The sequence below is a fragment of the Bubalus kerabau genome, chromosome 2 (assembly GCF_029407905.1).
Source record: "Bubalus kerabau isolate K-KA32 ecotype Philippines breed swamp buffalo chromosome 2, PCC_UOA_SB_1v2, whole genome shotgun sequence".
Taxonomy (NCBI): Eukaryota; Metazoa; Chordata; class Mammalia; order Artiodactyla; family Bovidae; genus Bubalus; species Bubalus kerabau.
Genome location: NC_073625.1, coordinates 155198467 through 155215608, shown reverse-complemented (window position 1 = coordinate 155215608; position 17142 = coordinate 155198467). Strand labels below are relative to the sequence as shown.

Here is a 17142-nt window from a genome sequence, read left to right as displayed (position 1 = left end):
GAGGAATTTTACTGGTGTACAAATACACTTTGGAGATTACTGTTCTAATTTATTATAAAATTTAAACACAGTTTTCTCTAGTTTTTTGACATAACTTACACAGGGAAGAAATTATCACTGAATGATAGTATAATTTTGTATATACCTTTTACCAAGAAACTCAAAATTTATTTTCAACATTTGAAACTTCCAAGTAATGAAAGTTTTTAATTTATATATGTATCTAAAAATTTATTTTGATTATTCCATCTATTATGCTTAACATTCTTTTTCCTATCAAAGACTAAATATCTTTAAACCTATATGCATAATCCTTTCTGAACTCTGTATTTCTTATTCCATATTAGTTCTTAGGAGGTATCCATTAAATTTTTTGACCAATATCTCTTCTAAGCTTTTGAAATGTTATTAATATAGATACTTTCGATTTTTAATTGGTTTCAGGCAAGATTAAATGATTTTTTAAAAATATGGAATCCTTGAACAAAAGAAAGATGATATAATCTTAATCATTATACCTTATGTGTTAATTTTGGTGTGAATTTGCATTTTCTTTGAAAAATGTTTGTCTTAGTCCATAGCAATTACTTTCTCTTTAATAAATACTAGAGTGGTCTTATTTAAAAGAGATATGTGGTCTCCTTGTTTGTCGTCTTATCTCATGTCAGACTCTATAATGAATAATAAGCAGATAACTTTAAATATATATATTGAGCTCTTTTTGATTAAACGGTTTTGTAATTTGGTTAGCTCTGAACTATGCGATTATGTAGTGTATTACTTTCTTTTTCAGAGATTGTTGTATAATAAATATACCAAAATTAATTGGATTTTTTTCTAGGCAATGAGTTCTCTTGTGCCTTTTGGCAGTTTTGGTGGTATGGTTCGTATCATAAGACACAAGCCATTTTAGCAATATTTTCTGACAATATTTTATTTCTCATTAACTCAAGCATACTGAATCGGCATGCCATCTCACTTTCATAACAGCTTTTAGCATTTGTTACTGAAAACTTGTTTTGTGTGTTAAATTTGTCTTAGAATGTTTAGGCCTGTGTTTTGTGGAGTACCTCACGTCAACATAAAAAAAATCAGTTTTCCAAAAGAAAAAGTACATTTTGGTTGATGATGATTCACTTTATTTACAAAAGGGATCCCCGTAGTTGTGTTTAAAAGTTGGAGACTTCCACTTGCTTATGCTGACTTTTCAAAAAGTAAAAAAGCACCAAATTGAGGATAGACAAGCACATCTGGAAAAGCTCAGACTGACTGCTTTCTCTATCACTCTGTTGTCAGTTCAGTCATGCTTTCCTTTCCCATGTCCAAGCACTCTGCAGCCAGCTTTTTTCTCCTACCCGTTTTTCTCTGAGCCTTTGGTCCTCTTTTGCTGTGCTGCTAATTTCTAACACACTTAAAGGCAATCTGGGGAGTGGCAGAGAATAGCATCTCACCTTGGAGCACTTTCTATGCATGCATCTATACGCTCATGAAAAAGTTTTTTGAATTCTCTTGTGCCAGACTTTAGCCATTTCTTACCTTAAAATTTGCTTTATAAACTTTGTTCTTCCTAGTCAGAGTTTTTTGTGGGACAAGCAATGAAGGAAAAAAAAAACAGCTGTAGCACAGAGTTATCAGTCAAGTAATCAGGAAATTCAGCATGCTTTGGGCACACAGATAGAAAAAAGCCTTTAGCCCAGACCTTTGGGTTGGTGGAGTAGAGGTCAGTTAGAGAAGACTCTTGAGCCTTAAGGATTAATAGGAATTAGCCAGGAAAAGCTGGGAAGGGAGAAGAGATATCAACACAGAGGAAATAGCATGTGTAAAGACTGGGAGGTTAGGGAGCCCAAAGATATTTGGGGTTATTTGGCCCTAGCGTGTGAGTTGGAGAATAGGTATAGGTAAGGATGATGAGGTACCGGGGGGACTTCTTTTGGCCCTGATAAGGACTGTGGACTTTAACAAAAGAGCAGGAGAAGCAATTGATGAATTTTTGTCAAAATAGTATGAGAATCAGATTCTTATTTTTTGAAAAAGCATTGTCCCTGCAGGGAAGACAGGTATTAGAAGGGGCCAGAGTGGAGGCAGAGAGGCTAGGAGGCTGACAAAGTGTTCTAAGTATGAGTGATAGATAGCTTCTACTCAAGTAATAGCTGTGGTGATAAAGAGAAATAATCTCTTTTGAGAGAGTTACATAAGTAAATGGATAGCACTTGGCGATTCATTCGGCTGTTGGATCAGTAGAGAAGGGGAAGAAAAGTTTTATGCTTATTTTTCTGGCCTGAGGAATTAGATGAAAATGCCACTGAGCTAAGGAACAGAGCATTGAGGCAGTGCCAGTATGAGGGCAGGAGTGCTCAGAAAGATCATTTCAGGTCTGGATGTTTTGCAGTTGAGGCATCTGTGGGCTGTTCAGGTTGATTTATCCAGTAAGCAGTTGGATATATGAGCTTGAACTGAGCTACAGATAATTAGTTCATTCATTCAGCAAATATTTATTGAGCCCTCCTATGCACCAGGGGTTGTTTCTAAAGTACTGGGAATATGGTTTTGAGTAAGACAGAGATGATAGCCCTGCCTTCACAGAGGTTATTTTTACAGAGTGGGAGGACAGACAATAAAGAACAAAATAATTCAGATAGTCAAAGTGCTTCTAAGTGCTTTGAAGGAGACGAAATGGGCAAATGATACAGGGACAGGTTCAGGTGGAGCAAAGATTAGACAGGTAACCTTTCGAAGGAGGTGATACTTGAATGATGAGAAGAAACTAACGATACTGAGTCAGGAGAGAACATTCTAGGCAGAGAGAAGAGCAGCTGTACAAAGTTCCTGAAGGCCTCCAAAGCCCACTGGAATCTCAGCTCTAATTTGTACCTCCCCTTTTTGTCAAGGCGTTGGGCCACCCGCATAACAAGTACAGAAACATCTTTTAATGGCTGACAGTGAATTGAGAAGAGACAAAATATACCCAAAACATGTGATCTTTTTCCCCTCACTTTCCTTAGGCTAGCTCTTTAGCCTCTCTTGAATTCTCTCTTAAACAACATTGATTCTCAGTGTAATGCTGAAACAAACAATTCACAGTATTTCTGGAATTGTGTTGAATCTCTGAAATGCAGATTAATTCTGTTGCTGTCCTTTGCATCCTAAGTGTGAAAGTTGCTCAGTCGTGTCCGACTCTTTGTGACCCTGTGGACTGTACAGTCCATGGCATTCTCCAGGCCAGAATACTGGAGTGGGTAGCCATTCCCTTCTCCAGGGGATCTTCCCAACCCAGGAATTGAACTGGGGTCTCCTGCATTGCAGGTGGGTTCTTTGTCAGCTGAGTTATCAGGGAAAGATGTATCATATTTCCTAAATGCGTCTTTGTTGTTCTGTACTATGGTTAGAAGTGAAGTGATGTGACAGTCGCTCAGTTGTGTCCAATTCTTTGCAGTACCATGGACTGTAGCCCACCAGGCTCTTCTGTCCATGGGATTCTCCAGGGGAATACTGGAGTAGGTTGCATTCCATTCTCCAGGGGATCTTTCTGACCCAGGGATCGAACCTGGATCTCCGGCATTGCAGGCAGATTTCTTTGTTACTGAGCCACAGGGGAAGCCCACAATGGTTAGTGCAGATTCTAAAGAGGAATTTGATTTTTCTATTTCCTATGGTATGTGAACATGTTAGTCACTCAGTTGTGTCCAACTCTTTGCAATCCCATGGACTGTAGCCTCGGTCGATAGAATTCTCCAGGAAAGACTACTAGAGTGGGTTGCCATTAGCAATAAAAACCCAATAGAAGGCAGAGATGTAAACAGACCTTTGATAATTCTTTACTGAGTCCCAGAATAGGGTACAAAGCAAAAGAATCTCCAGAAGGGCTGAAATACCAGCACTGCTTAACAATGCCTTACATGTAGGAGTCAAAAGACTCCTCCTGCTTGAGCGAGGGAGTCCCTGGAAGAACCAGAAACTCCTAACAGTAGGCGATGCTTTGGCTGACACACTAGAATATGTGCTTCGCTTTTTGATTCCTGGTGATCGTTCCAGTGATAAAACCTAAAATCAATAGGAGATTTTTCTGAGCAGTGTTTCTCTGCTTCAATGATGCTACTTTCATGTTGGGCCAGATAACTTGTTGTGGGGAGCTGTCCTACATTCTTGTGCTTTGTAGCATTTTTAACAGAATCCCTTGCCCCTGTCACTGGGTGCCAGTCATATGCCCTCCTCAGTTGTGACAAACAAAAATGAGTGTAATGATTTAAAAATGTCCCTCTGGGGTAAAAATCACTCTTGGCTAAGAAACCACTGTTCCAGAGGAATTCTTAACTGTTCTTGGAGAGGAGCACACCTCATGCTTCAAGGGGATGCCCTACTGAGCAATCAGTGATAGGCAGCAATTCCAAGACCTGTTAGTGGAATGATTCAACCTCCGTCACTTGGCACCAACTCTGATGGAAAGGCTTCCCTGGTGGCTCAATAAAGAGTCTGCCTGCAATGCGGAAGACCCGGGTTTGATCCCTGGGTTGGGAGGATCCCCTGGAGAAGGAAATGGCAACCCACCCCAGTACTTTTGCCTGGGAAATCCCATGGATGGAGGAGCCTGGTGGGCTATAGTCCACGGGGTTCCAGAGTTGAACACGACTGAGCAACTAACACTAACGCCGATGGAAAGAGGGCTGGCTACTCCAGAGTCAGCTTCTCTGAGCCATGTGGTCCTGCTGGAGATGACACTGCTATCTTACACTCAGGTTTTATTTATTTGCCTGGTGGGATATACAGAGATAAGAAGGAAAAATTTGAAGACTAGTCTATGCTAAAGCTGTACCAGCCCAGAATATACCACTCAGTATTTAAATAGCAACCAAATTATGTTTTCAGCAAGTTGAATGATATGTATGTGTATATTTACCTGTTCTTGCATGTATATTCATGTGGATATATACACATGTATGTATGCATGTGTTTATAGTGTTACAGCTTCCTAACCATTTATATGCTGGCTGTCTAGGATTGTGTGTATGCTTCAAAGTGTTCTTTAACAAATCACTTTCATTGTATAGTCCTTAAATTATTTTTGCCTGGTTGATCACTGCATGAGATCCCACAGCAAAGTCAAGATAAAAAAAGAAATTCAGCTGTTTGGGGAAGGTGGATTTGCTTCTTTCGTGTTGTATTTATAGTTAATAACATACTTCCTAATGTCCTGTAGCATACAGATGTCAGCCCTTTTCAGGCAATGGACCGAATGATGTTAAATATGCGAAACAGTATGCAGGAATTACAAAGAAACTTTGTAAGTACTAAAAGATGGATGAGAATGTTGTTTTCCACTATTGGTATCCTATATTATAGTGGCTTTCAACCATTTTCTAACCATAGTCCCCAGAAACTAAAAAATATATCTTAAATCATGACACTACTTGTGTACTGTACATATTGTACACCTGAAATGAAAGTTTCATGAGAAAAGGATCATGCTGTTTACAATGTCTATTGATATTTTCTATTTTATTTCATATTTTAAAAATCCTGGTCACAACCTATCAAAATGATCTCATAACCTACAAGTTTGATAAATAGCATCACTTAAAATTTCAAAATAAAAAATTCAACCTCAAAAATATTTATTCTGCTGAAGGTCACTGTTGTAATGAACATTTTATATGAGTTTAGATTTTTTATTATGTATATAACTTGTCTACTTAAAAAAATTATAGCATCTAAGTTATTAAGTTTTAATGTTTAAAAATAACTCAAAATAGAAATTTTAAGAATGATATTTAGAAACTGGATTAGAGTCATATAGTCTGAATACTTATAAACTAGTACTAATATTCTTTCTTTTCTACTCAAAACATTAATCATAATCAAAATAATAACTTGATTCAGTATGAAGACCAACCATATTATTTTGGTCATCCAGTTTGAAATCTAAGGACATCTCATAATGTCCAAATCTTGGACATTAGAAGTGTAGCATTGGTGTCCACAGAAGGTATAAACTTCTTGGCATATGGTTAACTGGCTCAACATTGGCAAAATTGCTCACAAAAGTTGACCACTGACTATAAAAGTATCATGTGCTTCAAAGCATAACATCTATAAACTTAAGCCTTGAAGTCTTTGACCTCAAAGATTTGAGGAATTCAAAATGAATCACTTGTTATTCATTATTCCTTACAAGAGGAGTGTGAATTGGTACCTAAAATGGAAGGAGGTTAGGGCCTTCATGGGGGTACCATTTGGATACATCATACTAACCATATACAGTATCTTTACTAGAACTTACAGCTAGTGTTGTTGCTTATTTGAATCTTCTGACATTAGTCTTCATATTTGACTGAACTCACTGGATATACAATTTATATTTATCTCCAGGGTCACCTTTCAATGGATCCAAATGGACATTCATTTAGTTCCTCCTCCGTGATGACTTATTCCAAAGTAGGAGATGAACCGCCAAAGGTTTTCCAGGCCTCAACACAAACCCGTAGGGCTCCAGGAGGAGTAAGTACTTTCTTGGAACTTTATAAAGTTATGGAATGATAGATCACCCATATCAAATTTTAGCTATTAAAACTTGACCTGGTACTGGTGCGGAAAAGAGAAGAGGGAAGAAAACACAAAGCAGAGTGAAAAGCAGTAAAGTTGACGGTAGTTTTTTATCCTAAGGCATTCTCTGTCTCCCCCACTGCTAGTGGGGGAGATAGTGCAGGATCCATTCTGGACCTCTGCAATGAAGGGAGCACTGCAATAAAATGTGTCACACGAATTTCTGGTTTTCCCGTGCATATGTTTATTCTATTCTGTTGTTATTAAGTTTGCAATAGCATTATGTCTAAAAAAGCAATGTAATCACCATAATATAAAGGCTACCCACTCCAGTATTCTGGCCTGGAGAATTCTATGGACTATATAGTCCATGGGGTCGCAAAGAGTCGGACACGACGGAGCAACTTTCACTTTCGCTCACTTGTCCCCCCACCTACCTCCATTTGTGCCCCCAGGTGCTTTTTTATCTTTAATGTCTATTGATGTTTATTACCTTTACATGTTGACAAGGGAAGTAGACACTAAAGTCTTTGTTTCATGAAATAAATGTCTACAGTTAGTTTATATTTGAAGTAAATGAATATTCTAACTCATAAAATATTTCAAGAGTACAGACAGAACATAAAGAATAATATAAATACCCCATATTTCTTTAATCCAGTTTAGTGAAGTCATAATGCTTTTCTCTAAGTTGTCTTTTGTTCTCTTTTTAAGCAAAATGCAGTTAAAATTTCCAATATGCTCCTCCCTCCTTGGTCCCTTTTCCCTTTCTCCCTCCCCAAAGAGAACCACTTTCTTATACAGGCATACCTCATTTTACTGGTCTTTGCTTTATTGCACTTCACAGATAAGTTGCATTTTTTGCAAACTGAAGGTTTGTGGCAATCCTGTGCTGTCAGGTCGTAGTTAGCAATTTTTAGCAATAAAGTGTTTTTATATTATGGTGTGTACATTTCTTTTTTAGACATAATGCTACTGCAAGCTTAATAACAACAGAATAGAATAAACATTACTTTTATATGCACGGGAAAACCAGAAATTCGTGTGACACATTTTATTGCACTATTTCCTTCATTGCAGAGGTCCAGAATGGATCCTGCACTATCTCTGAGGTATGCCTGTACCTGGAACTTACCACTTTGATGCATGCTTTTATGATTTCATTAGTTATGTATGCTCCATATACAATATAGTGAATCATTTTACAGGTTTCTAAACTTTGTATAAATGGTTTCCAAGCACACATGACTTTGCTCTGCAACTAGACTTTGCTCAGTAATTGCTTCTGAGATTTGTTCAAGTTGATATGTGTAGCTCTGGTTTCTTTATTTTAACTTCTATATAATGTCCAAAATATGAATATACCACAGTTTTAAAATCTACTTTTCTAATAATAGATTACGTAGGTGTTTATAATTTTTCACTTATTCATCTTCATGGCTGTCCCCTTGTGCAGAAAGGGCTAGGAATGCTATTGTTGGACTGGAGGAAGTGCATGTCCTCATCCTCACCTAGAAATTGCCAACTTTGTATCATGTAGGGATTGAAACAGTTGACGCCTACAGATTTTGGTATGAGTTGCTACTTTTCCATTTATTCTATTTGTTAGTACTTATCCTAAAGAAAATTAGGGGTTGCCTGTCTAATGGGTGACTTAAATGAAAACAATATTTTAAGTCATATCATGACTGCTGAATAATTAGTTGCCCTTACATGTATTCTTTTTTTAAATAATTATACTGGTTCTGCTTGTCCTAGACATTTTAATTTTAAGCAGGTCAGGAAATATCAGAGAATTATTACCATAATTTTACTACAAGTTGGTAGTGGAACTAAGTACCCATTATTTTTAGAGCAATATATTTATTTTCTTACCTGTATGGGTAAGTAGGTTGAGGAGTTTATATGCTATATTTATATAAATAAGAAGTAATTTTTATACTCTTCGTTTTCACAGATAAAGGAAACCAGGAAGGCACTAAGAGACTCTGACAGTGGGCTAGAAAAGATGGCTGTTGGCCATCACCTCCATGACCGAGCTCATGTCATTAAAAAGTCAAAGAACAGCAAGACTGGAGATGAAGAGGTCAATCAAGAGTTCATCAATATGAATGAATGTAAGTTATCAGAAAAAATGGCATTCTTCCTCTTGAAGTTAAAATAGCAGCTGTACCAGTAGCACTTGGTGAGAATTTTTTTAATAGAAACATTTCATGTGATCTTTCAGGCAGTTTATGAATTGTATATGTAGGCAAGACATCATCAACATAGTAATAAAATTGTGGTTTCATTGTTTCATAGTAGATCTGTTTTTTCATAGTGATTTTTTAATGTTGAATATCATTTATTTTTTGTTTTATACTTGGAAAATGGAATCTTTCATTTTTTAGTAAAGCTGTCATTAGTAAAAATGAGTTTTTATATATTTGTGGTTATCAAAGAAGTATATTTGAAAAGCATAAAAAAGTTCAAAGAAAGAAAATAAAATCATCCATAATTCCAACCCAAAATACTAGTATTAATGTGTTAGTATATATATTCCTAATAGTTTTATGTATATATAAACATATAAACACACATACTTTTCTTTTTCAAAATTAGTATTTTACCATCTATATAGTTTATATTGTGCTTATTTTAATTCCCAACTATAATTGTGAACAGCCACCTATGATGTTACTTTTTCAAAAACATTCTAAATGGTTACCTAAAAGTGATAATATATATGGATCAAGCTCATCTCTTCCACTTCCTATATTTCCTACTCATTCTTTAATGCCTTCAATTCTTTCTAGTGTCCTAACTCTTCTCATTATAGTTTTTAAGTTATATTCATTTCCTGTTTTTAGAAAGTATTTTAAGTAAAAATGTTTTATAATAGTAAAGAGTTTTAATTATTGTTTTATTTTAGAGAAAGAAATTCTCTTCAGGTTGGAATTGGAGAAAATTATTCTTATGCAGTGAGATGAAAGCCACAACATCTTAACCTTTCTTTAATGTTAACCTTTGCAATTTTTTCATATTTTAAATATATACAGAATACTTCACAATAATTAACATATTGAAGAAAATTTTGGCAAAGTAACATTGTTGTATAGGCAATCTGAAAGAACAAGTATTGTCATTTACTTATCGTTATTATAGAACTTAGATTACCTACTTCATAGCAACATAAATTGGCAGATGAGTAACCTATCTTAGGAAACTGAAACAGAAACTTGTGAGGCCAAACTATGTAGTGAAATTGTGAGATTAATAGGAAGTGCTAGTCCCGGGAGGAGTGTCCTCCAAGTACAGAGGAAAAGTGGGATCACTGTGAGATGACCCAGGAAAAAAGAAAGACTGTAAGTCAGTGTCACTGGGTCATGGGGTCCAGGAATAGAACAACATGATATCCAGGCAGGTTTGTGAAAAAACAACTCATCAATAACCAAATTACCAGCAGGAATAGGAGAGGAACAAATAGAAAAGGAAGTATCACTCTGAGTCAAAGACCTTTATATTTGAAGCAGTTTCCTATCTCTAAGGTTAGGCCAATGGAAACACCAGGGAACGTGTAGGGAGCAAAGCAGTTACTGACAGTTGACACCTTACTACTTACCCTTTCATTTTGATATTTAATGTAGGTGATGCTCATGCTTTTGATGATGAGTGGCAAAATGAGATTCTGAAGTACCAGCCAAGGGGACAATGGCGCAATGTAGATAACTCTAGGATGCGAAGTGTTGCTCATGAGAATTCAGGATCCCGAGAACTTAAAAGAAGGTAAAAGTTATTTCTAATTAAATTGTGTTTTTTAAAAACAAATTAGAAGGAAAGTTATGTAATTTTACCTCTGTTATCAGGAAGTTTTGATTTATGACCAGGTGATTTGTATCAATGTTTTGTGAAAGATGTAATAATTTTAAATTACATCCGAGTATTCCAACAGAAATTTAAATTTGTACCTGAAACCCAATAATATTTTAGGATTGTATGACTAGTAACTCACTAGCAAATTATGCTTTAGACAGTAGCACTAAAATCCTCCTAAGGAAAAGTGATATACTATAATGCAGTTATTCTTATGCAACAGATTCTCATCTGGAGAGAGGAGGAGTTGTACATTTTGTACTAGGTAAAGAAACCGGTGTTGTACTAGGTAAAGATACTGGCATTTAGGGATATGGTAAGGGGAGAGGGACTGTATGTATAAAAGGCTGAACAAAACTTCCCTAACAGATCAAAATTGAGCATTTAATGGCAAACATATTTTTAGATACTTACGTATTAAATAGTATGTTACAATATCTGTATTAGATATTCTGGAAGAATTTTTCAAAAACTTTAGCCTCATTTGGAATTATCTTTTGGAATAGATGTGAAAAACAAATATCCTTAACCAACTTTAAAGATGAGACTTGGACACATTTAGTGTATATTCTAGAGTTACAATTTAATTTGGTTCTCTGGGGAAAAATTGAAAACACTACCTAATTCCTGTTGCCATTAGACTTAAGAGAGAGAGAGAGAGAGAGAGAGAGAGAGAGAGGCCTCACCAGGCCTCAAAACAGAAATCTGTTCTAGGCTATAAGAGAGTGGAGGATCGCTGCAGAAGGTGGAAGGCTGCCCAGAACCAGCAAGCAACAAGTGGGTACCAAGTAAACCAGAAGCCTTGTGCAGAATTTTGTGTGCTAACATCTTTTATTTTAAAATACTTGTCTAGGAATTTAGAGCCCTAATGTTTTCCATAGAAAACTTGCTCCCCTATTAATTGTAAACCATAATTGTCTCCCTTTGAAAAGTTCATTGATAAAAACCTAACAGTGCTATAATCAAACCTAAGTTTGCCTGTGAGATTCAGGTCCCAGCTAGAGAAAAGCATGCTCCTTATAGATGGTTTATAAATCTATAACCCTATCAGTGGCATTTTCTGTAAACCAGCACTGTCCAGCTGAACTTTCTGAAATGATTTTTTGCAGTGATGAAAACATTATACATCTGTACTGTCTAGTATGGTAGCCACTAGCCCCACGTGGCTGTTGAATCACACTTGAAATGTCAGTGATGCAACCAAGGAACTGAATTTTGAAATTCTATGTTATTTTAATTAATTTAAATGTAAATAATGTGGCTAGTGGCTATGATGTTGGACAGCATGGTTCAAAGGTAAACAGTTAAATCTGTCTCAGGGAAGCAGCTGTTGCTCTCTTAAATGTTAAGTGAAATTGTCTGCCATATGTTTTTCAAAGCTATTACGGAACTCTTAAGATAAAACTCACCTTAAATTACAGTGGCCTTTATCAAGTTTGTGTTGATGTTTTAATGACCATTTAAAAATGATGTTAATGTTCATATGTATATTTCTTAGGGAGAAACATCATCAAAGTCCAGCCATTGAACATGGAAGAAGATCAAATGTTTTTGTGGACAAACTCAACATCAAAGGATCACCTGTGAAAATCAACAAAAAATAAATAGCATTGCATTTGATTTCTTTAGTTTTGATTATTTTAACAGAGAAAGTAATGGTGCTGGGTAATACACATAAGACCAATCTTTTGTTATTAAATCAGTACTGTTCTTAGCAACTTTCTTCTGAATGTTCTTAAAAGTGATCGCTTTATATTGTCCCTACTTTAGGAATAAAACTTGACTCTTCAACAGTGCAAGCTGTTCTCTAACACTCTTTAAAACATAACACATGCTGATTTTGCTTTCATAATTATTTTTATATTGGTTATGTTTTCCCCTGTATATTCAAGATTGAACGTACAACTGTTCTATCATATAAAATTAGTTAAAATAAGTAAACTGCTCAAAAATAGTCCCAGTTTTTTAGCAACACTGTAATAGAGTGATGTTAATAAAGGTGAAAATTATTTAGCTCAAATTTTATAATGTGTTTATGTAGCCAGCCAGCTTAAAGAATTTTTGAAAATAAAGCAAAAACTATACTAGTACTCTTATAAAAAGTTAGTTGTTTTTTTGATAAAGGACATAAAGAATAAGCAAATAGTTCATTTTTGAAGAGATTTTAAATTGCTAATATACCTGAATTTTCTTCTTATCATTTCTTTATACAGTGTATTCTTTTTTTGTTCTGTATTACATTTTTAACACTCATCAGACTTTCCATTGACGTTTCTCTTTAACATCTTAAGGTAGCATATTTCTGTTCTCCTTTCTCACAGACAGCTTAATTTATTTCCATGGTTAAGATTCTAAAGTTGGATTGTCCTTGGAGAAACTCTGCTCAGCCTCTTTGTGACATTTAGAAAAATGCATTTGGTATTCTGCAAACCTTAATGATTGATTGTCTCAGAATTTTTTAGACAGATGATGTGTGTGTTTGAGCAAGGTACTTAATAATTCAACTGTTCCCTTTTTAATTATACTATTTAAAAATTCAGCTCTTGAATTTTTTGTTCTAGAATTATAGCATTGATCTGTTTATATAAATTTAAGTATAAAGCTTATGAAAATATAAAATCTTAACTCTTTAAGTTTTTGTTGTTTCAAAGGGAGAAAAAACAAAGTCAACTAACACTCTATAATCCTAATATCTTCCTTTTTAAACTTTGGAATTAGAATTGTGTAATTGTGCTTATACTCTTCTAATTTTCTGTATCATACCCTGTTAATATTAGTAGTCGTGTTTCATGCCTTTAGTCACTAAAATAAAATGCAAATGTGTCATCTCATTTTTAGAATGGAAAGTGAGCATGTATCAGTTAAATATGTTAAAATTTTCCTCTTATGAATAATGACTATACTAATAACATACTATTACACATTGGGAACTTATCATAAGGCATTGGTTTTAAATAATACATTTGTGTAAATTCACTGGATAGATCAAAATCCAGTAGACACTGTAGTTATTCTCCTAAATTATTATACTGATCGTTAACTCAAATCATTGTATTCAAATATGAAACACACTTGAATAAATATTGTAGTTATAAGAGTATAACTTCCATGCATCATATAACAGAATTCATAGATACATTTTTCACCCCAATTTGTTCACTGGCAGTCATGTTAAAATTGAATTAAATATGTATTTCCTCTTCTGCCACAGTGCTTCCTGCTACTGCTAAGTTGCTTCAGTCATGTCCAACTCTGTGCGACCCCATAGATGGCAGCCCACCAGGCTCCCCTGTCCCTGGGATTCTCCAGGCAAGAATACTGAAGTGGGTTGCCAGTTCCTTCTCCAATGGATGAAAGTGAAAAGTGAAAGTGAAGTTGCCCAGTCGTGTCCGACTCTTCGCAATGCCATGGACTGCAGCCTACCAGGCTCCTCCGTCCATGGAATTTTCCAGGCGAGAGTACTGGAGTGGGGTGCCATTGCCTTCTCCTACAATGCTTCTTAGGGGGCCATTTATAAAATATGTGACATCCAGAGATTAAATGTCAACTCTTTACATTCACACACTACTGAAATTGACTTTTTCCAGAATTTATTTTTATCCTAATTCTGAAGTCAGTGAAAGTCACTCAGTTGTGTCCAGCTCTTTGCAACACCATGGACTATACAGTCCATGGAATTCTCCAGGCCAGAATACTGGAGTGGGTAGCCTTTCCCTTCTCCAGGGGATCTTCCCAACCCAGGGATTGAGCCCAGGTCTCCAGCATTGCAGGCAGATTCTTTACCAGTTGAACCACAATGGAAGCCCATTCTGAAGTCAACAAGTATAGAAACTATACTTATAGTTTTTATATTATTTTTTCTTTATTGACAACCACTTATCTTCCTGGAAGTCTGTGTCTTTGGGGAATGTAAGCATATTAGCTATTTGGTCAATGTGGCCTTGACAGTAAGGTCAAGTTGAGTACTTAGGTTCCTTGCTACTTTAGCGATTTTCCTGGTAACTCAGTCCCAGTGATAGATCTCCATTACTTACCTTTATGATTTCATTATCCATTACTGTCACAAAGCAGTGGCAGGAGCACATTAGTAGCAAATGGTGACTTGCTCATGGCAACGTGATGGTATTTGGATGTGGGGCCTTTGTAAGGTTATGAGGGTGGAGCCCTCCTGAATACAATTAAAGCCTTTGTAAACGAGACCGACTTTGTGGACTTGAATTTGATCAAACTCTGGGAGATAGTGGAGGACGGACTGGCATGCTACAGTCCATGGGATTGCAAAGAGTGGGACATGACTTAGCAACTCAACAACAACAAAAAAGAGACCCTGGGTTTCCCTGGTGGTTTTGGCGGTAAAGAATCTGCCTACCAATGCATGAGATGTGGGTCTGATCCTTGGGTTGGGAAGATCCCCTGGGGGAGGAAATGTATTTTCCTGGAGTATTTCCCACTCCAGTATTCTTACCTGGGAAAATCCAATGGACAGAGGAGCCTGGTGGGCTACAGTCCATGGGGTTGTGAAGGGTCAGACATGACTGAGCGACTAAACAACAAAAACAACAAACGAGACCCTAGACAGCTCACCTGTTCTTTCTGCCTTGTGCGCACACAGTGAGAAGTTGGCTGCCATGAACCAGCAAGTTCCACACACTGTCACTGAATCTCCTGGAGCCTTGATCTCAGGCTTCCCACCCTGAAGAACTGTGTGAAATAAATTTCAGTTGTTTACAAGTCACCCAGTCTATGGTGCTTTTGTTATAGCAGACTGAATGGACTAAGATGGTAGTATTCAGCTAGTCAGGCTAGGATATTTTCTAGAATCTACTGAGGTTTGACTAGACCCTCACTGCATTGAATCAGGACCTTCATTGAATTTATCTTTATTCTATGTGCAACTACTTTAAATGTATGTGTATTTTTTGCCATTTTAAAACTTAAGTATAAAGTGTGAAACCTAGCTAGACGGTTTTTGGTTTTTGTCTTCCAGTTCTTTCTGTGGAACAAACAAAAGTTTATTACTTTGGTTAAAAGTGGTGATTAATAAAAAAAAATTAAGAATATACTTGGTATAATAATTACAGAAAAATATGAATATAAATATACACACAGAGTATGAATTTTTACTCTAGGAAATTTAGTTTGTTAAAATGGTAATTTCAAAAAGCAATTTCAAAAGTAACACACTTTTTTACTTAAATTATATCTTAAAATTAAAACCTTAATTTTATTACCATTTACATAACTATTAGTTAATTTGTATATTTTAAACAAATACAAAGGTTTATAAAGACTCAATTTTTGAAAGCCTACAAATAAAGTTTGCTTAAAAGTGTATTCAACATTAATGGATTTATTCATCAAAGTCAGTCCTTTACTACAAATTAACACATGGTTGATAGACAAAAAATAAGTCCAAAATTCATCATTGAATCTATGATTTTTCCTGTCTCTTGTAATTTACTCTGATTTCTATTTATTTGCACTTACTCATTTAACAAGTATTTATTGAGCACAGCAAGGAGTACAGCAATTAACAAAATCAAATCACTGTCCTTTTGGAGCAGTCCTCATTGGGAGAGTCAGACAATAGACAGTTGTGTAAAGTGTGTCTGGATCTAAGAAGAGCTCTGAAGGAAAACGAAGCAGTGCACAAACATAGGGAAGAGCTTGCTGTTTTAGAAGAGTTGGTCAGGGAACAGCTAATTGATAGAGGATATTTGAACAGAGAAGAAAGGGAAAGAGCCAAGCCTGTATCAGGAGGAGAGCGCTGGCTCTGGTTCTGAGGGTCAGCAAGGAGGCGGAGAGGAAAAAGCAAGCGAAGTAGGGCTATGCTGGCGTGGCTGCTCAAGCAAGGCTTTGTAGGTGCTTATTCTGAAGGTTTTGTGTTTTTTTAATTTAGTTATTTAAATTTTTAAGGTAATGAAAAGCTTTCAGATTAAAAAATTAGTTATAAAAAATTTCAAGCCTACGCTGAAGTAGAGATGACAGTGACTGATTCGCTGAATGGGTGTTTTCAGCAGAAACATGACACCCTCACGCTTAAAAGGATCCCTTTTAGTGCGTGTGAAGGAATAGACCGAGCAGCTGCAGGGCAGAAGCAGTAAGGTCAGGTAGGCTATGACAGTAAGTCCGTAGAGATAGCAGTGCTTTGAGAGGTGGGGAGAAGGTGCAGATTCTGGATCCATTTTTTTTAACGTAGTGCTCATAGTACATGCCGACTGACTAGAGCAGCAAAGTCAAAGAAGGGTTTAAAGTGACATTTTTTGGTCCCGGCAACTCGAGGAATGGAGTTTCCGTTGAAAGGAAGACTGCGGAAGAAGGTTTTAAGGGGAAGATCATTAGCTCCTATGCCTCCAAGAAATCGAAGTGGAATTTCAAGGATGCTATCTTCTATATGGACGTCACATAATGTTTAACATCGAACAACGATGGAACGTCTTGAGAAAAATCACTTGTAGATATTTTATTATTTTCCCAAGTTTTTTACAGATCATATCCTGTAGATTATTTTTTCATATTTTGTAGTAGCATAAATAACTTTGAATTTTAATTTTAAATACTATTATAAACATATTTCCACTTTGCTATATAGGCAAAGCAAATAAAGGCTGCATCTTTCTGGCAGCATGCATAAAAAGCCTGATTAGCTACGCAAAGCGCCTGCACTTTCTCTTCCCAGTCGGTAGAGGGCATCCGGGCAGCGGAGGACGCCGCTCTACTCTGAGATCCGGAAGCTTCTCCCTCTCTCTTTTC

General features: G+C 36.2%; 1 protein-coding gene across 4 annotated transcripts in view; it reads left to right on the top strand.

Annotated features, from left to right (window-relative positions):
- Positions 1–13220, top strand: part of MLF1 (myeloid leukemia factor 1) — a 31582-nt gene extending 18362 nt beyond the window's left edge. For 2 of the 4 annotated variants that reach the window (XM_055569237.1, XM_055569238.1), the window contains 5 exons: positions 5195–5278; positions 6364–6492; positions 8495–8654; positions 10164–10302; positions 11888–13220. In XM_055569237.1, coding sequence (XP_055425212.1) covers positions 5195–5278; positions 6364–6492; positions 8495–8654; positions 10164–10302; positions 11888–11993 — 618 coding nt within the window. In that variant the 3' untranslated portion in view covers positions 11994–13220. Of the gene's footprint in view, positions 1–841; positions 884–5194; positions 5279–6363; positions 6493–8494; positions 8655–10163; positions 10303–11103; positions 11167–11887 lie in introns of all 4 variants that reach the window. The other 2 variants (XR_008710633.1, XM_055569236.1) reach the window with 2 other exon arrangements.
- Positions 13221–17142: the final 3922 nt, after the last annotated feature.